Source organism: Dioscorea cayenensis, chromosome 20 (genome assembly GCF_009730915.1).
Source record: "Dioscorea cayenensis subsp. rotundata cultivar TDr96_F1 chromosome 20, TDr96_F1_v2_PseudoChromosome.rev07_lg8_w22 25.fasta, whole genome shotgun sequence".
NCBI lineage: Eukaryota > Viridiplantae > Streptophyta > Magnoliopsida > Dioscoreales > Dioscoreaceae > Dioscorea > Dioscorea cayenensis.
In genome coordinates, this window is record NC_052490.1 from 23601202 (window position 1) to 23625397 (window position 24196).

Below are 24196 nucleotides of genomic sequence, written 5' to 3' on the forward strand. Positions count from 1 at the left end.
TATTTCCAAATCCACTAAAATCCAATGTAAGGGTATTTGCAACTCCATTTATTTTTTTTTAAATTCACCTAACCAAACAATTTATTACAAAAAATCTTATAATTTCAATTACAAAGAGATTTAAATATTACCAAACAAATACTCTCTAAGTGAACAATACTATTAATTGACAATATGTAAACATGTAGGAATTATATTACATGAGCTAATTTACATTAAATACAAAAAGATGTAAATGAAATTAAGATTGAGTTATTATATAATAAAAAATAAAAGTGGTGTATTAGGTGGGGAAAAATACTGTGGTAGATGCGTTGCGCGAACATCAGGAATCGGAAGCAGTAATAATAATAATAATAAACTAAAATAGTGATGAGGGGGAGAGAGTGACAAAACACTGCACGTAAACCGGCGCTATGAAGAAGAGCACAAGTCTAATTACCATGTAAAAGCGGACCCCACCTACCCACACCACAGCACACCACTCCACACATGTAAACATGCATGCCATCAACAAACCACCATCTTCTACCCAGCGTCCTTGTTCTCCTCCTATGTCTATATAAATCCCTCCTCCTCCTTCTTAAAACCCTCAAAGCCCCTCTCTTCTTGTGTCTCTATCTGAAACCCAAATCACAAAAATGGCTGACCATCAAGGTGGTTCCACTAAGAGTCTTCTTGGCGGCCTTCAACACCATGCCCCAAATCCGGCCCAGCTCGTTGGATTTCTCACCCGCATCTTCTCGGGTGGCGTCCTTCTCATGCTATCCGGCCTGACCATCAGTGGACTTATTATGGGTCTGATTGTTTTCGCACCCGTCATTCTTGTTACTGGTCCTCTTTGGTTTCCAGCTGCGGTTGTGCTCTTTATTGCTGCTGCTGTGATAGTGTCCACTTGCGGTGTTGGTGTTGCCGTTCTGGCTGCTGTGACTTGGTTGTACAGGTACTTTACTGGCAAACATCCTTTGGGCACTGACCGCCTTGATTATGCGCGTAGCCGCATTGCCATGGTTATCTGCAGAGCCGTGTTAAGGATGCTGCACCTGGGGCTTAATTAGTCCTTCTTTTCCCCCTTTCTTCTTTTATTATGTCCTTATGATAAGTGAGCATTATCATGTGTTGTGTGCCTTTTATGCTGGTTTGAACATTTCTTTTTCCTTGATGTTGGATGGTTTTACTGTATCGATTAGTTGTTAGGCTATGCTCATGAGTGTAAGTTCTGTGGCCAATTTTATGGCACTCCTTTAAAAGTTTATGTAAAAGGACCTTTTTTTCCTCTTTTGGATTACAGTGATGGACATGCTATGTCTTTTTTGGGTATTTTTTTTTTCTCTTCCAAAACATTCAAGTAAGAAGTTAAGAAATGAATCCTTGACATAATTAATCTGGAATTAATTGATATTGATCCAAATTTAATATTTTCAATTTAAATACTGGCACTTGGAAAGCATCAAAGGCAACCACTTCCCAAGGCAAGGGCTAGCAAAACGAGCAACGGGAAAACTTGAACAAGTGCAAACTGACTTGAGAGAACTGATGAAGGCACCATCCTTAACTTGAAACATTGATGACTACAACAAGATGACTTTGGCTTATTGCATGATAAATAAATTAAACGTTTTTAGCATTTTCAAGAAATGAAGTAGACCAAGGTGTTAATTCTGAATTGATAGAGACAGAGTACACTTTAAGGAAGTTTAAGTAAATTCTGAAGATAAAAGGGTTAATGGCAATTGTAGTTGGTTCAGGGAAAACTATGGGTGAGCAAAACCGGGTATCCCATCCAATTTTTAAAATTGGATCGGATATCGGATTTTCAGATTGGCAAAAATTTGACCCGTATTCAATTCGACCAGGTTTAAACCTGATCGAAAATCGGATATCCGTATCTAAATTTAAGTTTTATTTATTCCATTGATTTGTTTTATATAACAATATTGCATAAAAAAAAATATGAAAAACTTATAACTTATCATTAAACTCTTATATTATTCTTCACACAACAATATCATAACAAAACTAATAAAGAGTTTTATCAATCTTAGGTGATAGTTTCGATGGGTAGTGATAAAGAGAGTCACTCAAAAACTCTCTAGAATAAGGAATACACACACAAAATCAAGCAAGAGAAAGAAGACACAAGTTGGTAATCCAGTTCGGCACAACCATGCCTACATTTGGGGGGTCAAGCCCAGAGAAATAATCTGCTAAAAGAGGTGATAGAATAAAGAGTACAACACTCCCTTACTCACTTAAAACATAAAATACCCTCTTAAGATTGCCTGATGCCCACTCTCCTCAACCCTCACCGAAGGGTCTCTCACTTGTGGCTCATCCTAAATCTTCAAGCAGGATATCTTATATAGATACACCTACGTCCACTTGATCCTTTCTCTTGTAGAATTATTCACGGCTTCCTAATTTGGACACCTTTCAAAGTTAGATGTTGTAACACTCAGTTGTAACATTGCTCATCTTACTGAACATGACTGAGTTCTAACCAGTTGTACCCGAAATCGTGACCTTCAACCTTTCGGGTTCCTTCAGTCCGCCTTATAGCAGTTGACTCGACTCGAGCTCTTCCTGCCTGCAATTGCTTACTTCCTCACGTCACTTCAGCAAGTCTCCTCTCCCGAGGAATGTGCCTACCAAGGCACACTCAACCATCTCACCAAAGATGGTCACCGAAGATCTCCCGATCTTCTTTCCAAACTTGGTCCAAGTTTGGTCTTCCCAAATAATCTTCGTTTGATTCATGAAAATATTGTTACTAAACTTGATCTCATCTCATCCAAATTTAGCTTTCAATATCTTCAAGCATGATCTTCCATCATCCATGCTTGGATCTTCAAATCTTCAATCAAATCTCAAGTCATCTTCAATAAATCTCCCATGTGTAACTTAACTTCTTGAATGGCTCCGCCCATAATTAGCTCTTAGATCTTCCTTCAAATTGTATTGCTAATTATGGTCGTGAGAATTATATTGGCTTACCCTTGCCTAACTTAATCCGTGTCTTCAAATAACTTCACACCAAACCAAGTTTATCCTATCTTAGTTTGTGTCTTCAAATAGCTTCATACCAAACTAAGCTTCATGCAATCTTCATAATCTTATATTCTTGCCAATGATAGAATATTCCTCTCTTTATTTAAGATAGATCTTTTTTAAAAGGAGTTCTATCCAAGGTTGTCAGACCCGGACCGGCCCGGCCGGTTCAACCGGAAAAACCGGGAACCGGCCATGCGGCCGGCCCGGGTATACCCCATTGACCTGGGTATTAAAAAACCCGGTGTTAACCCGGTGACCCGGGCTGTTCAACCGGGAACCGGTTGACCCGGCCGGGTCAATCGGATCACAATGTTTAATTTTTTTTTACAATATTTAATAATTTTTTATTATTTTCTCATTAGAAACCACAAAATCGTGTATATTTATTAATATTAATTTATAATTTATAATCAATAAATAGAATTACAATATATATATATATATATATATCATAAACATACCAACAAAAATTAACATTTAAAAATAAAATATATTAATGTGTTATTAAATACTTTCTAAAAATTTAATTTATTAATAAAATAAAACAATAAATGAGTGTAATTTTATTATAAAAATATAAAATTAAAGTATTCTAATTAAATAAAAAATATAAGAAAGTTTAAAACAAAATAAAAACTCAATTGGGATATAAGAATTAGTGAATTAATTTTTTAATTATTTTAACAAAATCAACCAATAAACAAATAAATAAATAAATAAATAACATCGAGAGAAGTTCGATAATTATATACTAATATATTAAATTTGTAAATATTTTTTTTAAAAAAATAAATGACATAATTAGAAAACTCTACTGTATATAATGTCATTTATCAATTTAAATATCAAATTTGAGTAGGTTTTATAATATAATTATGGGTTTAATATTATATTTGCTCATTATTAATTATTATAATATTTTTTATATTTAATTATTGACCCCGGTTCGATCCGGTCGAACCCATTGACCCCTGACCCCTGGGCTTAGCCGGGTTATTTCCCTGGGCCGGGTCTGACAACCTTGGTTCTATCAAAGATATGATTTATCATCCCGGATCTTACCAAGTATAGATAAACATTCCTAAAATAAAACTTGCCCTTCTTGAAGAGATCCTTCTATCTTGATGCACTTTTCAAAATTAGTTGATCATCACATAAACCATTGAGAGGAATTTCTTCTAAATATAGTCTCCATCATGATCTATTAGCTCTTGTATCTTCTCATGTCATGACACCAAGCTTTAGCCACATCATCATCCTAGTCACTCCTTTTTGCTAGGTCATCATTACCTCATCACCTTCTTTTGCCACGTCACCTCTTGGCTTGTCACATTATAGCAATCCACATCGTCAGACCTAACAATCTCCCCCTTTGGTATTATTTGACACAACCTTCTCGACTCTACTTCTGTCAGACTGGTGCATGTTATAACACCCTGTTACAACATGTACAGATAACTGGACATGACTTTATGAATATTAGAGGATTGATGTTTTTGAACAACACATCATCTAGTTGTTGTAATGACTACTACAAAATATAGAACACACAACCAGAGATTAACATAATACATAACCAGAATTAGAAATCAGTCAGAATAGAAAAAAATCAACAGAATTTTCTCGCCCTTTGTGGCAGATGATGGCAAAGTGCTTCTACTGAATGATGCAAATCAGGTTGTAACTTCCTTCTGTAACTCCCCCTGTGTTCTGCACTAGTAGCTGAACAAACTTCCCCTTCATGACAAACCTCTTTGTAGTTGCATATCTTTTTGCAACTCATCTTGCAACTCCCCCTTTCTTCAGGACTTATTGGCAATCTCCCCAAGATCCTCTTTACTACTTGAACACCCACTTTCAGATGTGTCCTCAAACTCTTGTTTTTCTTTCTCAACCATTGGACTCTTCCCTTTGCCATCTTCTTTCTCTCTAGACTCCATTTTCTTATCTTCTTGAACATCTTCAGAAATTTGCATCTATTTACATTGATTTGCTTCAGTTTCTATTTTGATTGCAGTTGTTGTTCCATCCTTCTTACTAGCTTTTGGGTTGATCTTGAAAGATCCTTCTCTTCTTCTCTCCTTTCTTGAAGATTCTAACATCCATCCATATGGAATACCTTGGATGATCTCTTCCTTAAATTTGATTCTCCAACCTTTCTTTCTTCTTTGAACAACTCTGTTAGATGTTTGGAAAACCACGCCATAGGATAAATCTTTTGACAATTTAGGAGAAGAACTCTTTCTGACTGATGCCTTCTCCATGGTTTGTGATGTTTTGCCAGCCATTTCTTGCTTCTTTAGAACTCTATGAGCTAAACTTTTCACTTTTATCTTAGTTTCCCTTCTTTCTTCTCTTCTTCTAAGATTTGGGATTTGGAAAAATAGGGTTTGAAAAGAAAGTTTGCATTTTTATTTTTGGGAAATTGTAACCAACTAGGCATTTGTTCACATTACTCTTTAAATTGCCTTATATAAGCACCAAAATCGTTTTCCTCCAAGATTTGTTTTTTTTTTGTTTTTAATTTTTTATATATTTCTTTTTCCCTTCCTTCTTTTGAAGAAAAAAACATAATCATGGAGGTTCAAAGCCTTTCACCCAAACATGTGTCTTCCCAAAATTTAACTTTTGAGATGCTCGGTCAACAATTTTATGATTGTAATTTACAACATGACTTTTTGTTGCGTCGATCATCTTCTTTTCGGCGCTTGAGTTCATTGAGCCTTCTTTCATCCTGTCATCTTTTCTGATCCACATCTTCTTGATTACCATCATCTTTCCTCTAATTTTTCTTCTAATAGTTTTTTGCTCATATCCAATGATTTTCCCATTCTTCAAATCATCTTTCAACTTGTTATACTTGGGTCAGGTATGGCCACTTTCTCCACAATGAATACAAGTAAGGATTTCTCTTCTAGACTTCGTCTTAGACTTGTCTTGCTTCTTTGACTTTTAATTAGGCTTCACAAAGACATCTTCTCTTTGACTTCTTTCCATCTTGTTTTGCTTTACTTCTTTATTTTGTTGAGCATTTGATTTGACAAAGACTACTCTTGCATCATTTTTCTTGACTTTCGATGTTTCTTTAACATACCCAATACCTTGTTGGGCTTTATTTGGTCTTCTAACTGATAGTATCTCATCGAGCTTAGCTTTACCTTTGTTCATGAAATCAATAGGTTTCTCTGCATGACTCAACTTTTACTCACATACAACCAACTTCTTTTGAATGCTTTCTTTTTCTTCCTCAAGATTCTGCATGATCATCTTGTCAAACTTCTTCAGCATCATTTCATACCTAACCAAAAGATCTTTCTCTCTTATTTCTTCATAATTACTGTCACTGTCTCCAGATGTTGTTTCTGATGTTGCAACACCATTTGGAACACCCTTGGCTCTGCTGGAAAATACTGTAAGAAAACAAATATAATGGCTAGTAAGACCTTCTGCTGCTTCTTCGTCATCTTCCAGGCTTCCTTTTGATTTATCACTCCAAGTGGCTTTAAGTGACTTTCTATTTTTCTTCAAAGTATTGGCACACTCACTTCTAATATGGCCAATGCCACCACATTCTCGGCACTTTATATTTCTACTTCTCTTGTTATAGTCTTCTTCATCTTTCTTCTCTTCTTCCTCGGAGTTTTCTTTTTGGAATATTTTGTTCCTTGTCTAGTATTGACTGAACATCTTGTGTAGCCTTTTGAATAATAGTGCAATTTCATCTTCACAGTCATCTTCCTTTGTAACTCTGCTTGTTGCAACATCTTCTGTATCTCAGTTTCTACTTTCAACGCCATTTCTTCTTCTTTTCTGTCTATCTTCTGGTTCCATATGCTTGGAGTGAACCCATAAACTCATCTAGTCGCATGGTCTTAATGTCTCGAGCTTCTTCTATTGCTGCTACTTTTGCTTCAAATCTTTTTAGTGGTAATCTAAGAGTCTTTTGGACTAGCTTCTCATCGGAGTATCTTTTTGCCAAGTTGAAAAGCTTGGTTTGCTATATCCATCAGTTTAGTGTTGAAAACAATAATAGTCTCATCTTCCTTCATCTTGAGATTCTCAAACCTACTTGCTAATATTTAAAGTTTTAAGATACGTACAAGATTCGTACCTTCATATATTCTTTAAAAGATGCCCTAAGCTTCCTTTGCCGATTCACATGTTGCAACATATTTGAATTAATTTTCATCTACTCTTCCAAATATAGCATTGAGAGCCTTCCCGTTTGCATTAGCTTTCCTTGTATCTTTAAGACTCCAGTTGCACTTCTTCTTCTTGACTTCATTCTTCTCGACATCTTCTTCAGTCGGAGGAGACCATCCTTTTTCAACTGTGGTCCACGCACTTTCATCAAGGGATTTGATAAAGGCCCTTATGCGTGCTTTCCAATATGGGTAGTTGGATCCATTGAGTAAAGGTGGTCGAGTAACCGATGCTCCTTCTCTTGCAGCAATCATTGGAACTTTGCTTGGATCTCACCGGCCTTGAAACCAAAGTACACAATGACAACCTGACTCTAATACCACTTGATAGTTCCGGTAGGTAGTGTGATAAGGAGAGTCACTCAAAAACTCACTAAAATAAGTAGCACACACACACAATCAAGCAAGAGAAAGAAGACACACAAGTTGGTAACCCAGTTCGGTACAACCTTGCCTACATTTAGGGGGCCAAACCCAGTGAAACAATCAACTAAAAGTGGTGATAGAATAAATAGTACAACATTCCCTTACTCACTCAAGACAAAGAATACCCTCTTAATATTGCCCGATGCTCACTCTCCTCAACCCTCATAGAAGGGTCTCTCACTTGTGGCTCATCCTAAATTTTTAAGCAGGATATCTTATATAGATGAACCTACGTCCACTTGATTCTTGCTCTTTTAAAATTCTCCTCGGCTTCCTAACTTGGGCACCTTCCAAAATTAGATGTTGCAACACCAAGTTGCAACATTGCCCACCTTACTGAACATGACTGAGTTCTAGGCAGTTGCACCCGAATTTGTGACCTTCAACCTTCCCGGTTCCTTCAATCTGCCTCCTAGCAGTTGACTCGACTCGAGCTCCTCCTGCCTGCAGTTTGCTTACTTACTCACGTCACTTCAACAAGTCACTTCTCCCGAGGAATGTGCCTATCAAGGCACACGCAACCATCTCACCAAAGATGGTCACTGAAGATCTCCTGATCTTCTTTTCAAACTTGGTCCAAGTTTGGTCTTCCCAAATAATCTTCTTTTGATTCATGAAAATATTGTTACTAAACTTGATCTCATCTCATCCAAATTTAGCCTTTCAATATCTTCAAGCATGATCTTCAATCATTCATACTTGGATCTTCAAATCTTCAATCAAATCTCAAGTCCTCTTCAATAAATCTCCCATGTGTAATTTGTCTCCTTGAATAGCTCCGCCCATAATTAGCTTTTTGATCTTCTTTCAAATTGTATTGCTAATTATGGTCTTGAGAATCATATTGGCTTACCCTTTCCTAATTTAGTCTATGTCTTCAAATAGCTTCACACCAAACCAAGTTTATCCTATCTTAGTTTTGTCTTCAAATAGCTTCACACCAAACTAAGCTTCATGCAATCTTCATGATTTTATATTCTTGCCAACGATAGAATATTCCTCTCTTTCTTTAAGATAGATTTTTCTAAAAGGAGTTCTATCAAAGATATGATTTATCATCCCGAATCATACCAAGGATAGATAAACATTCCTAAAATAAAACTTGCCCTTCTTAAAGAGATGCTTCTATCTTGATGCACTTTCAAAAATTAGTCAATCATCACATGAACCATTGAGAGGAATTTTTTCAAAACATAGTCTCCATCATGATCTATTGACTCTTGTATCTTCTCATGTTATGACACCATGCTTTAGCAACATCATTATCCTAGTTACTCCTTCTTTTTACCAAGTTATCATTGTCTCGTCACCTTCTCTTGCCACGTTACCTCTTGGTTTGTCACATAATGTCAATCCACATCGTTAGACCTAATAGTAGGCATTATAAAAAATAAATAAATATCGTCTAAAGCATCAAGCGTCTCATCAATAATGATCATTAGTTGCTAGAGAGAGAAGAGATTTGAATGGAAGCTAGAGAGGGTAATGGCCATTGGGAACTAGGTGGCAGGAATTTGGAATTTGTTTTTACTTTTAACCCCTGTAAAATTTAAATTTATATATATATATATATATAACTCTTAAAGGGTTTTGATGGGGGATTTGGATTTTTTTTTTAATTTTTACTTTTAGACCATATTAAATTTAAAATTATTATTATTATATATATAATATTATAAAACTTAAAAACCATATCGAATTTGGATACCCTATTTTTAATTTCACATAACCCAGATCCGACCAGGTTTTCATCTAAAAAATTCAGATCGGGTATCCAACCCTTTTTTTGGGATCAAGTATCCAAAAAATTCATGTAGAAAAATCAGATACCAGATCGGATCATTGAATCCGGATTTTTTCGCTCACCTCTAGAGAAAACCAAATAGCACTAACTACAAGAAAAATTATTAAAATAGGATGGAAAAATTGGCATAAAAAATTCATGTATCAAATTTATCATAACATTTGACACAGAACTGACAAACCGTGTCAAATATATCATTTTTTTAAAAAAATATTTTAATTTCGTATCAAATATCATGCTAAAAATAGAAATTTAATAATTATACAAGATAGCACCAAATGTTTTTTTTAAAAACTAATTTATTAATATTGTGTTAAAAATACAAATATAATAGTATATTAATGGTGTGTCAAATACCATGCAATATATATATACACAATAGTATATTAATGCCGTGCCAGAAACATAAATATAATAATATATTAATACAGTGTCAAATTCGGTGCCAAAAATGTAAATATATAATGAGTGTACAACATGCATGTATTTTATATCATTTTGTACATTAATTCGGCATATATTAGAATCGTATTATGGAATTCGATGTTAAATCTAGTGTGTTTCGCATTCTCAGGCTTAGGGCAGCATTTCAAGAGCGAGAGAGAGAGAGAGAGAGAGAGAGAGAGCCAAAAGAAGTATTTCAAACCTCAAACGACGAAGTTGGAGCTATCTCGGTATAATTTGAACAAGGACAAGGTAAACTGAGTGGCTTACAGGCAACTTACGGCCAACCTTACATTTGTAAGTCAATTTTAGAGGACTTTGTGGGCATGCTTATGGTCATAAGAGGGATTCAGAGCTAATTCAAAGGACTTTACGAGCAAGGTTTATGCCCGTAAGGATCATCCAAAGAAGCTTATGACTAAAGCTTAAGCCTGTAAGGACGGTTACAAGAAGCAGAACAAGTGAAGCTCACTGTCCATCCCTTACGGCCTTATGTTGGACCATAACAAAAATAGAAAATCTTATGAACGTGAGTTACGGTAGTAAGTGTTCCTGTAAGGCTCGCAACTATCTTTCCTAGCTCCCTTACAGCCATGTCCTTACGTTCATAAGCAGTTCGCAAGCAAACAGGTATAAATAAAAGATGAAGTCAGGGAAGATAAGAGACAAATCTCGAGCACTTAAATCGTGATTTCAAGGGGGATTTGGATCAACATTCAAGGGGATTGAAGATCATAGCATTCAAGTTCACTTTGGCAACGTGTGTGGAACTTTCCTAGGGCTTCTTCCCCGGTCCTTCATCAAGACGATTAAGAAGGAGGTTTTCATGGCTTTCATTTTTCCTCCTATTATTTGATTTTGGATGCTTGACCCCCTTAATGGAGGGTTATTTAATAAATATTTAGGCATATTTGAACTCTAGGGTCTATACTTTTGACATTGGTTGTTGGATCTTTGATGCTTTAATTATTTTCTTAATTACAATTATTTCTATTTGAATCTAATTACGTGTTTGAATGCTTGGTTTTCTAACAAGGAGAAAGCCCTAGCTATCATATTTGGTGTGCTACGTGACAAGAAAAAATTCTCACCAAGCTTAGATATGCCTTAATTCGAGAGGATAGTGAGTACATCTCTGGTTATAGTACTTTAGAGGCTTCGTCTCCCGCAATCTTTCCAAGTGAATTAGTGATAATCTTTGTGCTCTTTTCAATCATGTGGAGTTGATTTTAGGAGAAATCGCATCTTTACTTTGTATTCATATTAGGGATAATCTCTCTCTACGAGGGAGATTATCTATTTGAGAGACTATCATTAGCTCACTGTAAGGTTTCATAGAGTGTTAATGCGATTGTATGGATGTCTATATTAGCTATGCATTTATTTAGTTACTCTTTGTCTGAGAAATCGTGGCCAAGTATAATTCTCAAAACCTCTTGATTCAAATAGGGATTGCATACATAAACAACATTTGTCCTGCAGCTTATAACTCTAGAGAGATGCTATGCCCGAACATTGCTTTCTTCCTTGACTTCTCTCCTATTATTTTTTGTATTTTTTATCTTTGCTTGCATTTGTTCACGCACACAACATTCAATCACTTAGGCTATTTTTCGAGTTTAGGATTACTACTAGTATTCATTTTTTTCCCTGTAGGTTGACACTTTGCTTTTACACAGACTTTATTATGTGATCGGTACATACATTTGTGTACCTATTAGTATAATAGTATATTAATACCATATCAAATACCATAACGGAAACACAAATATAGTGCCAAATGCGGTGCCAAAAATATAAATATAATAGTATATTAATACTATGCTAAAAACATAAATATAATAATATATTAATGCCGTGCCAAATCAGGTGGCAAACAAGTAAATATAATCGTTCATTAATACAATGTAAAATTCCTAATTTAAGATAATTATATATATACAATTATATGTATAATTATAATACCATCCTCCCTTTCATCTCCCTCTCTTAAGAATCAAGGACAAGCTTCATTCCTTACCTGCTTCTCCTGGTGCTTCTCATCGATTGTGATGTAGACGACCGTCAGGCCATCTCCCTCATCCATTCCTCCTCTTTGCTAGAGATTGGTGACCGCTATCACACCTTGGTGCCGTGGATGTCCCACAATTAACACCCTTGTCGCTATTTTGAGGATTTCAACTATGATCCTCTTTATTATGCCCTCAACTTCGATGATGGTGGGGATGCTGACGACCCCTGCCTCGCAGGAGATCTATTTAAGTATCACAATTTCTATACCTAGTTTTCTTCCAATTTTTGCTAATATTTGTGGTGTTTTGGTCCTAGATCTGCTCACGAAGGACTATAATTTTTGAGTCACAGGTTGACAATCTTAACCCAGAGTGTTTCTAGAGTGGCATTGTGATCTATAAAACTTTTGATTGATTTATTCATAATTTCTTTTATTGTTTGGGTGATGTTTGGTCAAAGTTTAGGTGAATCATTGGGTTACGAGTTGATGGTTGTTTGATTTTCATCTATGAATGGATGTGCTAGTTATGCCTTGCTCATGCCTTGTCCCTTATTATAGGGAAAAGTTGAGGTCATTGTGACCAAATATAAGCAGGAGGCTTCTGTGAAGCATTTGGGGAATGAAATTGGGGCTTCTACTCTTGTTGTAAGACTCCATCAACATACCTTCCTCTATAGGTAAAGTTTTTTTTCCTTTCCCTCTCTTCCTATGCTATTGATTGATCAATTTATTGCTAATTGTTGTGAAGATAAGTTTGTCAACTTTAATCAATAATTCATTAGAGTTCTATGTGTTCAATATTTACCATGCTAAATTTTTATTTATCTAATTCTAACTAGTTATTAGCTTTAATGAACTTTGGATTGAATTGTTTGGCACTAGTGATTATATTCTTATTTTCAATTTGTGAAGGCAATGTGTTACATAAGTTTATTTCTGATTCTAGCTAAACATTTATTGAGCTGCTCTTGTAACTAATTTTTAGTAGCAATAGTGAAATGGATAACCTTCATACTGCCTCAGTAACATTGAATATTGTTGTCCTCTCATTTATTTGATGAAAAGAGAACAACACTTGAAAATGGATTCCTTTTTAATTAATTAACATGAAAAGGTGATGAATGTTTTTATGATTAGCATCAGTGTTTTTTTTTAACCTTTTTAAGAGATTCTAGACTAATATTATAATATATGCATTGGCAAAGCACATGCATGTGGGATCTACATTAGTATCTATTGGTTGAAAATTTTATTCATGTAAGGTAATGGAAATTGTTTTATGAAGTCTACTTTATTTACTTCTTTGTTAATTAAATTTGTATTTTTGTACCCTATCCATTTTTAATGTCCATCTTTTAGTTGTCAAAGCTCATTGTGTACTGTGTACAAGATGGTATTGTTTAACATAATTGAAATGATTGGATTTTTAAGGGGATTTTAAATAGGATAGTGACGTGAACAACTGTTTGCCTAAATTTTAGTGAAATTGGTTAATATCTTATGAGGCTTCTAAATTTACATATTAGAAGGAAAAAGCTTTCATATCAATCTATTTGAATAGGGTTTTAATGTCAGAAAGAGAGAAAAGGGCTTTAATCTCAATTCTCAAAAGCATTACATGGATTTACACAAATGGACATAAATCATTCTTGAGAGGGCCATGTTCTGATGTTGATCCAGACTTTTGGGTCTATTCTGCCTCCTTTTTCATAAATTATTGTGCCCATCAAAATATTGGGACATGTGATTTTGATATCTGAAAAATTATTTCAGGAATGAGATGCTCCAATAAATATAGTTTGTTGAATGTAGGATTTCTTGCTTTGTGTTTTGAAATATGTGCTTATTGTTGGAATTTAGGCAATTATATAGCCAATTGTTTGAATTTGAATGTATGTTCAACACTTTCACACATAGTGTATATATATGGAAGGTGATACGACCGAATATGCGTGTAAACCGCAACTGCACGGATGTCGAAGTAATAATACCCAAGTGAGAGGGTAGTCGAATCCACAGGGAATAGTGCTTAGAATCACCAAGATTGCTATTTAACTAGAATGAAAATATGTTGATAGTGATGTGAAAGCAAATTCAATGCAAATGAAAATAAGTAAAGATAAAGGAGGCGCAAGTAAAAGATAGGGGAGGCAATCGACGATAAATGGGGTACTCGGATATTATTCCGCTTAGGACAATCATTTCAAGTGCAAAACCCTCTATTATGCTTTCTAACTAATGCATTAATGATTCATGGAGATCCTTTAATACATGGTCCCAAATCTAAGGTCAACCATGCATAACTCTATACATGTCCTGGAGGAGAAATTGAATAACCTCTCAACCTCGAACTCGTATAGAATCGCAATGAGTTCTAGGGATTCCAAGTGATAAATCCTCTTCCTAGATGTAGACCTAACACTTTGGTCCAGGTGAAAGGTCCCTAGCCACAATTAAGCCCTATGTGCTAAAATCACTTCAACGCTTTACTCCGTTGCCTCTGCAACTAAGGACCAGCGGAAGATTATCCCTTAGCCCAATTCACTCTACTATGACCGCAAAGAGCTCGAGAAAATGAAGGTAGAATAAATCACACCGGAGGGTAAAGGGGATGCTCCACTACCTCTTTACTCACCCTCTCAATCCTCTCCAATCTAGTTTTGTCTAACTCTCGTGGTGTGTCACTCACTTTCAAGGGTTACTAACAAGAACTCTCAACCCTAGTGTCACTCTAAGGGAGTATTCACTCAATCAAACATACAAGATTGGAACTCAATTGAAACATCAATTAATTGAAAGCATAATAAAAAGGTTCAATAAAACGAATACATCCTAGGGTTTACAAATATCCAAGTACCCACTAGGGGTTTAGCTCTCCATGGAGCAAAATATAATAGATAATGAAATCAAAAGCAAAGAGATGCAATCCATGAATGAAAACCCCCTTGTGTTCGTGTCAAAGGTCTTGTGGATCGGCCGCATCTTCTTCAAAGGTCCCCTCATCAATCCTAGGGCACACCTTGCCGGATCAGTGCCAACGAAAGCTCCCCCAATAGCTCTCTTCCGAAGGAAATGCTATGTCGAAGGCCGCCAAACCTCTCCAAAGCCTTACCAAAGCCTTTCCAAACCCTAGCCGCGGGTGCCTCCAAAGATGGGGAAAGGTGAAAGAAAAGATAGGGGAAAAGATGGAGAAATTGGGGCTGAATCGCTGCTTTTAAAGGGCTGGAATCGGGCATCCACAATGCCCTGTAGAATTTCCACACGCCCCTGTGGAATTTCCATACTGGCGTGTGGAATTGCCACACGCCCTTGTGGATTCTCTGAATTTCTGATTTTCTGTGGGCTGTGAACAGTACCTGCTATAGTACTCCGCCAAAAACACTCCCGAATCCACTTTTCATCAAGGCAACATAAACGGGCACACGTTTATGCCGTAGATCGCGTCGCTTCTTCAATAAATGGGTTCATTGGTGAAGATCTTACTATCAATGCACAAGTCGGGATAGGCAAATGTGACTGCCCTTGTGCCCCTCCAAATCATTATAATTGCTTGAATACATGGAAGTTGGCACACATTCACGTATTTTTTAGCCCAACTTGTGTCTTCGCGCTTGTTCCTTCCAAGATTTCATAAAATAGTGCATTCACGATCTACTTTTGGCTTCTTTTCTTAAAACATAGCTTCACAACCCTACCTGCGCAAAAGAACACAAATACACATGTATTAGCGCTTAAACATGATAAAAGTAATGCTCATTATAAGGAAAGAACACTTCGCATTCTTAACACACAAGCATTTATTAGAAGGTTCCTTGAGTCAACTTGGGATGAAATGTAGAGGAATTTTAGATAGGATGGATTGGAAGTACAATTTATTGATATTTTCTTCTCTTCGATAGTGGAATGGGAGATGAAGCATTGGACTTAATTTTACTATTGTGAAGTGAGTTGAAAAGAAAATGGCCACATGGTTGTTTCACAACTTGTGCTAATTCATGCTAAGCACTTTGAAGTGCTCACGTGCATGGACCACAAGCCAATTAATGTTCTCAATAAAGATTACTTATTTGGGATAGGGTAAGTTCTATCTATTGTTCTATCCACATGTTTGTCATATTTTTAACCTTTTTGTAAGTTCTCTCTGACCATTTTTAATCTTATGCATAAGCTTGAAGGAAAATTAATCTTGATCAAATTCTATAAAACCACATTCCCATACAAGTACATAATATGAGTAGAACCACCACTTGGCATATTCCCAATAGAATTATGTAATTTTTATACTATTTGTATCATTAATATTTTTCTCAAATCTTTCCAGCTAGTGTAAGCTGGCAGGTGCCGACTCCATTCAGGTGGAGACTTAGTCTAGCAAAAATTTAGGCTAGCATGGGGGTGTGAGAGAGGATTAGGCCAAAAAAAAAACTTATATTTTGTTTGCTAGATAACTAATGCAGGCATGTTGAGTTCATTATGATATAGTGCTTATCACCATCTTTGTTAGTTCTTTTACTTGAACTTAGTTGCTTTTATCACTAACTTTCCACCATATTGAATGTTTGATTTGACATTATACTACTTATATTTTTTATAAGTGCTTGTGCATGCATATTATTGAGCATGTTTTACTTATAATGAGTATTGCTTTTATAAGGTTTTATGGCTCATTCCCCTGTTTTTGTGTTCTTTTGTGCATTTAGGGTTGTGGAGGCAGTATATGAAGAAAGGAAGCGAAATAGGTCCTGAACGCAGGTTTTGAAGATTCGCTTGTGCGAAAAACTGTCAAGACATTAGCCTTAATCAAACACATGAGGGTGTGTGCCAACTTCCAAGAATGTGCAAACCTATATACAAATTAAAATAGCACAAAGGCAGACACAAACTCATGTTCCAGCTTGTGCAGAGTTTTTAAGGGCATCATTTGACATGATCTACCGCAAGGGTGTGTGCCCAACCATGTGGCCTGACAAGGTCCCCTTGCGTATATCCCGCAAGTGCACGGGTTTGTCGAAGTAATAATCCCGGATGAACGGGTATCGAATCCACAGGGAATAGGGAATAAAAACACTTAATCCACTTCTTAGCTATGTGAAAGACCAGTAGTGATAAGTGTGACAATGATTCAATTCTCAAAAGTAAAAACAACAAGTAAGAGAGTACGAGTAAAGAGGGAGGTAAGGCAATCGATAAAGATGGGGTACTAGGATAATGCTCCTGATAAGTGTTTGTGCGATACGAATGTGAAGCGTTCATTCCTTATGCTGAGCATTACTTTTCTCGGGTTTTTACACTAATATGTGTGTTTTTATGTTATTTTTATGCAGGTAGGGTTGTGAGGCCGAGTATGAAGGAAATAGACCAATGTGGATCATAATGCACCAATTTTGGAGAAAATCTTGCTAAGGTTCAAACGCAAAGACATAGGTCGATGTGAGATGCTAGAGTGTGTGCCAACCTCCTTGTATTCGAGTTGGCACATCCATTTGGAGGGCCACAAAGGCAGTCACACTCGAGTATTCCGACTTATGCACATAGAACAAGAGCTTTACCAACGTGCCTATCATTGAAGATGCAAGTGATCCACGACGTGAACGTGTGCTCATTTGTGTTACCCCGATGAAAGTATGGAATTGGGAAGCTATTCAGGTCGAATACTGTAGCAACACGGTAGCATATACTGTAGCAGCACTGTTTAAAGCCGGCCGAGAAACCAGAGAAGCAGAGAATCCACACGGGCGTGTGGAAATTATCCACGCCCGTGTGGAAATTCCGCACGGGCGCGTGGAGCATCCACGGACGTGTAGTCGCCCGATCCCAGCCCTATTTAAAGCCGATTCAGCCCCGATTTTGGTATTCTTTTCTCCATCTTTTCTCCAACTTGAGAGAGGGCTTCGGCTAGGGGAAGTTCATCCCTTAACGCTTCACTCCGTTGCACGCGCAACTAAGCCCTAGCAGAAGTTCATCCCTTGGACCATTCACTCTATTATGGCCGTAAAGAACTCGAGGAACGGAGGTAGAATCTATCACGTCAGAGGGGAAAGGGGACGCTCATGTACCACTCGACTCACCCTCTCAACCCTCTCCAACCTAGCTTTGTCTAACGCTCGTGGTGTGTCACTTACTCACAAGGTTATCAACAAGAACTCTCAACCCTAGTGTCACTCTAGGGGAAATCTTCATACAATCATGCATTCAAGGTTGGAACTCACAATAAACATCAATTAATTGAAAGCATAATAAAGAGATTCAATGAAACAAATACATCCTAGGGTTCACAAATACCCAAGTACCCACTAGGGGTTTAGCTCTCCATGGAGCTAAGTACAATCAAATAAATAGAATGTAAAAGCAATGAATCTATAGAGAAACCCCCTCGATAGTCGTGTCGATGGTCTTGTGGAAAGTCCTCTACTCGTCGTCCAAAGATACCCTTGTCCGGTATAGGATACGCCTCGACGGAAGCTCCCCTACCAACCTTCTTCCTAAGGAATGACGATGTCGGAGCCGTAGAACCTCTCCAAAACCCTAGCCAATACCTCTCAAAACCCTAGCCGAAACCCTCTCTCAAGTTGGGGAAAAGATGGAGAAAAGAATGCTGAAATCAGGGCTGAATTGGCTTTAAATAGGGCTGGAATCGGGCGACCACACGGGTCTGTGGATTTTACACACGCCCATGTCGAATTTCTACACAGGCGTGTATAATTTCCACACGCCCGTGTGGATTCTCTGAATTCCTGTTTTCTCGGCCTGATGTAAACAGTAACAGCTACAGTGGTTGCTGCAGTAGCCTGCTACAGTACTCTGCCAAAAAAATACTCCCGGATCCACTTTTCATAGAGGTAACATAAACGGGCACACGTTTATGCCGTGGATCGCTTTGCTTTTTCAATGATGGATAAGTTGATGGAGATCTTGTTCTATGTGCATAAGTCAGAATGCTTGAGTGTGACTGCCCTTGTACCCCTCCAAATGGTTGTGCTAACTCAAATACGGGGAGGTTGGCACACACTCTAGCATCTCGCACCCGATCTATGTCTTCGCGTTTGAACCTTAGCAAGATTTCCTCCAAAATCGGTGCATTATGATCCATATTGGTTTCTTTCCTTCATACTCGGCCTCACAACCCTACCTGCACGAAAGTAACATAAAAACACACATATTAGTGTAAAAACCCGAGAAAATTAATGCCCAACATAAGGAAAGAATGCTTTCACATTCATATCACACAAGCACTTTTCATGGCCTCAACGGAAGAAAAAGGTATTCAGGATTACTATAGCAAAGTATTGTTTACTGGAGTAATGTAGCTGTTACTCTTCACAAAATGCAAAATTCTAAATAACAGAGAGTCCACACGCCCATGTGGAAAATCCACAGGGGCGTGTGAAATCTCGATTTCAGTATTATAAATATTTTCCTCGAAGAGTTATTTGGGGTCTTTTTCCTATTTTTTGGAGAGAGCGCAGCTATGGTTTGGAGGAGGTTTTTCCCCAAGGTTTTGGAGCATTTCTAGCAGATTCAACATTGATTTCTTTTGAAGGAAAGTTATTGGGGGAGTGTTTGACGGCATTGTTTCGGCGAGGTGTGCCCTAGGTTTGACAGAGGAATCTTTGGAGAAGGTGAAGCGGCTTCTAGAGTCCTTCATCACGGACAACAAGGGGGTTATTTTTATCAATAGTTTGCTTTCATCTTTGATTTATTCTTTGATCATGTATTGCTCCATGGAGAGCTAAACCCCTAGTGGGTGCTTGGACTTGTAAACCCTAGGATGATTTTGTTTCATTAACTCTTATTATGTTTCTTTCAATTGAGTTTTTAATTTAGTTTCAATCTTGAATGCTTTTGGTTTGATTTTTTCTTAGAGTGACACTAGGGTTGATAATCCGTCTAGGCACTCTTTTGACGATTAACCATCACCATTAGGGTTAGACTTAGCAAGATTGAAGAGGGTTGAGAGGGTGAGTCGAGAGGTAGCGGAGCGTCCTCTTTCCCTTCTGATGTGATTTATCCTACCTCCATATTCCAAGAGTTCTTTGCAATTACAATAGAATGAAGTGTTGATAGATCTCCTCCACTGGGGCTTGATTGTGCAGGCACAATAGAGTGAAGTGTTGAGAGATCCCTTCCGGCATGGCTTAGTTGTGATTAGGGGTCTTTCACTAAGACTAAAGGGTTAGATCTAGATTTGGGAATAGGGTTTATCACTTGGAGTCCTTAGAACACTAAATAGTCCCAAGCAATGTGAGGTGTTGAGAGTATTCCTTTCCGTCGGGCCATACGTAGAGGACTAGTGACAGTTGACCTTAGATTTTAGACAATGTGCTTTTGGATTTTCATAACTCTTTGGATCTCAATTAGGGAGGCATAATAATAGTATTGCACTTGAAACAATAATCTTAGGGGAGCACTATTCAAGTACCCCGCTTTATCATTGAGTGTTTCTTCCTCTTTAACCTTTGCTTATTTTCTTGTCATTGTTATTTCATTAACGTCTTAAAAATAATCACCAATTGATCATCACTTTAGCAAATGTGGGTTGATATTCTTAAATGGAGAAAGGAGTTTGGTGCCGATACTATCCTCGTGGTACTTAAAATTAGCATAACAATAACAATAACAATAATAAAACACTAGTCATGAATGAGAGTTTTGCTAATTTGATGTTGTTTGATTATGATATAGGACTTTGAGTTTAGTGAAATCCATCAACTCCTAAAACACTATATGTAAGGTCGTCATGGAGTGCATAAAGAAGGCAGACCTGTTTATATTGAAAGACTAGGATAGATTATTAGTGGAGAGGGGTCTTCCAAGCATATGCTTCCTCATGGGTACATTTCATCTCATCATCAACGCTTTGTCCACTGTTAATCCAGCATATAAAAACAAGTATTGTTATTTTGCCCATAAATCAATATAAAATATAAAATAAAGTAATAAAAAAGCCTTTCCAAAAACTGTGCCTAATACCGTGAATAAAATAAAATACACAAAATTGCGCTAAAACTGTGCCAATACCGAACCAATAAAATTGTGAAAATACCGTGGCAAATATGGAACTAAAGTCCATGCCAAAAGTCAATGACAATGTTTGACTCAATAGTAAAAAACCGTGCCAAAAAATAGTGACAAAGGCTGACACGGTATTAAAAAACTGTGCCAAGATATATTTGTCAGCATTACCATAGCCATGGTTATTTTTTTCATGCCAAATACTGTGCCAAAGTTAGTTTGGCATGGTTTTTAAGTTTATTTCCATTCCAATTAGCCATTTTTCTTATAGTGTAGTCAGGAAATGATTAGATCTATGTTATTTCAAAAATATTCACCAAAGAAATTCTAACCTGAAGTTGATAAAAAAAAATATGTGTATTTGATTAATTGATGTTGTGCTAATGCATTAATAGAAGGAAAAAAAATTAGGCCAGTTGAGTTTCGTCATGGATGATGGCCATCGGTTCCCAAAGAAAGGAGATGGAGATGGAAGAATGACAAGGCAAGTGAAAAATGCATTTTTATTAGCCATAGTTCATAGAGGTAGACACTGGTTGGTTAATCAAACTCTTAAGTCCAGGTACAGATCCATAACTTGCCTAGTCTATAGTGCTGATTCATTGAGTAGGATTGGTCCGGCAGGCCACGAGTTACCTTAGAGTGATTTGCACCTAACCTGAGTCATCACCAGAACTTACAATCCAGGCAAACGCCGTAACCAATAAACCTGCATTGCTTTTTTGTGATATTGTTTATGATAAATGAATAAAATTTTTTAAGTTTATTTTTCATAAACTAAAAATTTTTTAAAAAAAACTCAAAATAATATAGGAAAAAATCTAAAAATAAATAGAATGCACTAAATTCATTTATTAATAAAATTAAGTTAACTACAAATACTTTTGGGTGGGAGAGAAATTAAAATTCATGTAGTTCTTTTACATTAGATCAAAGTTGTCATCTACTTACTTATTTGTTTGCCTCAAATTCTAATATTATTATAAAAAATAAATAAAAAGAAAAATAATTAATGAACTTCTAAAGAATTATCACCAAAAATATATAGTAAATAAAATAAGTAAAATATCACTAAATTCAAAATTAATAAAATTAAACAAAAACAAAGGAATATATCAATAATTAAAATAAAAATAAAAATAAATGAAATGACATTAAACGTAAAATTAAAATAATTAAATAATGTTAAAAAATTATTGGAAAAATAAAAAATAACTCAAGAAATCCTAAATATAAAATTGACAAAATTAAACAATGATATTACCCTAAGGATTTATGCGGAAAAAAATTAGAGCACAAACAAATAAATAAAGTAACACAAATGTAAAATTAAAATAATTAAATTATTTTGCTACAATTAAAATAATTGACTAAGTTACTAATAGAATTATATTACAGAATTATAAATAATAATAATAATAATAATAATAACTAATAGAAATTAAACAATGTAAATTGAAAACTAACCTTATTGATCAAAGATTGGAATGACTACAGAGTTTTGAGTTTGAGATTAAAGAAAAATAAAAAATATAAGCTTTGAGTATTAGAATTAAATAAAAGTTAATGTAGGTGTATAATGTGACGAAGAGTTGTATATATTTATTGAGAAAATTAAAAGTAACTTTTTTTGAAAAAAAGTAAATAGTCAAATGGTTTTATTTATACTCATCATGTTGTTAGTAAAAAAACATTAACTTTGAGGTTTTCCATCTTTGTTTTTTGTTATCGATTTAAACATGCTTGATAAGTTCTATATCATACACATTTTAATGATTATATTCTGCACTTAAATTGTCCTCAAGAGTTTTTTATGGATAATTTGGTACTTGTTTGTTCCATTTGCACTTCTAAGTCATTATAAACATAATTGGAAACAAAGGAATGAAATCAGGAACAAAACTGGACCAAAAACAACATTCCGAGAAATACACCTCTAAGAACATGGCTGTGCACTTGCTCGTGTACCCTTCTAGTATCGGCAAGTTGAGAATTTAGAGAAATACATGGATAATGTATATGGTCATGTACATAACCGTACACTCTCCTCTTTCTAAGATCATTTAGAGAAGACCACTACTGTGTATACCAAGTACACGCCTGTGTACATCCAAGAATCAAAAGTGTATTCTCTGATGAAGTATACAGGTTGGAGTGAAGCATACACCAGTGCAAGCTTTAAACTTAGAAGCAACTCATCCAGAGATATACATGGCCAAACAAGAGATACACAACCATGTACGCCTGGCTGTGTAACCCAAGAATTTTAGTTTTGAATTCATCCAAAGATCTACATGGGTAAAGTACACGCCCGTGTACTTGCCTATGTACTTACTCAATTGCTGGGGGTATAAAAAGAAAGCTGAAAAGGGTATTCAATATTAAGCTATTGGGGAAAGTGACTTTTTGATGACACCTAGGGTTTCGAGTTGATTGGAAAGAAGAAGAGGGAGTTCGAATGAGTCGCTAGAGTGATGATCCAAGGCAGCTATCTCGGCTCACATCGATTCCTACAGTAAAGACATTTGACTATATTTTATATTGTTTCTTCGAATATGATGTAGCTTGGGATATTTGCAGTTTTATATTACTTTTAATATAGATTTTCTTCGGTTTGTTAGATTCATCTATGTCTTTATATTGTTGATTTAACGTAACGAGAGTGGCTATTTCATTAGGATTGCTTGATTGAGATTAAGAGATTCATCATATAGAATCATCCATAGATGAAGGGAATCAAGAGTATGATTAGAAGGTAAGATTAGAAGGTAAGATTAGAAGAGATTTAATTATACTATAGCATAGAATTAAGTATTGAGACGACTCGAGGGAGCACTAGATATTTTTTTGAATTCCCTCAGTCCAACATTACTAGGCTTAAGTCTATATTAATTACAATTACCTTAACTCTTAATTCCCAAGTGAAATTGTATCCAGTCTTCTCCTATTGGTTATTCACTTCTTAGACTTTTGACCTTAATTCTTTTCATTCTTAAATTTTAGTTAATTTTTTACTTTTTAATCATTTGGTTTTTATCTAGATAACGATGATAGAGATAATACTAGTAATATTTAGTCCTTGTGGATTCGATAAACCTACTCATACACACTATTATTTGATGATGCCTACACTTGCTGAGTAGTGTGCATTAACATTATAACACATCAATGCTTCTAATCATCCATGAAAACTTGCATGTGAATATTTAGTGGTGACAGAAATATTAAATTGTCATGTCTAGT

The 24196-nt window shown here is 36.0% G+C and overlaps 1 protein-coding gene across 1 annotated transcript; it reads left to right on the forward strand.

The window, feature by feature from the left end:
• The first annotated feature begins 641 nt into the window (after positions 1–641).
• LOC120251351 (oleosin-like) lies at positions 642–1062 on the forward strand. Its single transcript, XM_039259890.1, has one exon. It carries the CDS (start codon positions 642–644, stop codon positions 1056–1058), a length of 417 nt encoding a protein of 138 aa, XP_039115824.1. The 3' UTR covers positions 1059–1062.
• The last annotated feature ends 23134 nt before the right edge of the window (positions 1063–24196 follow it).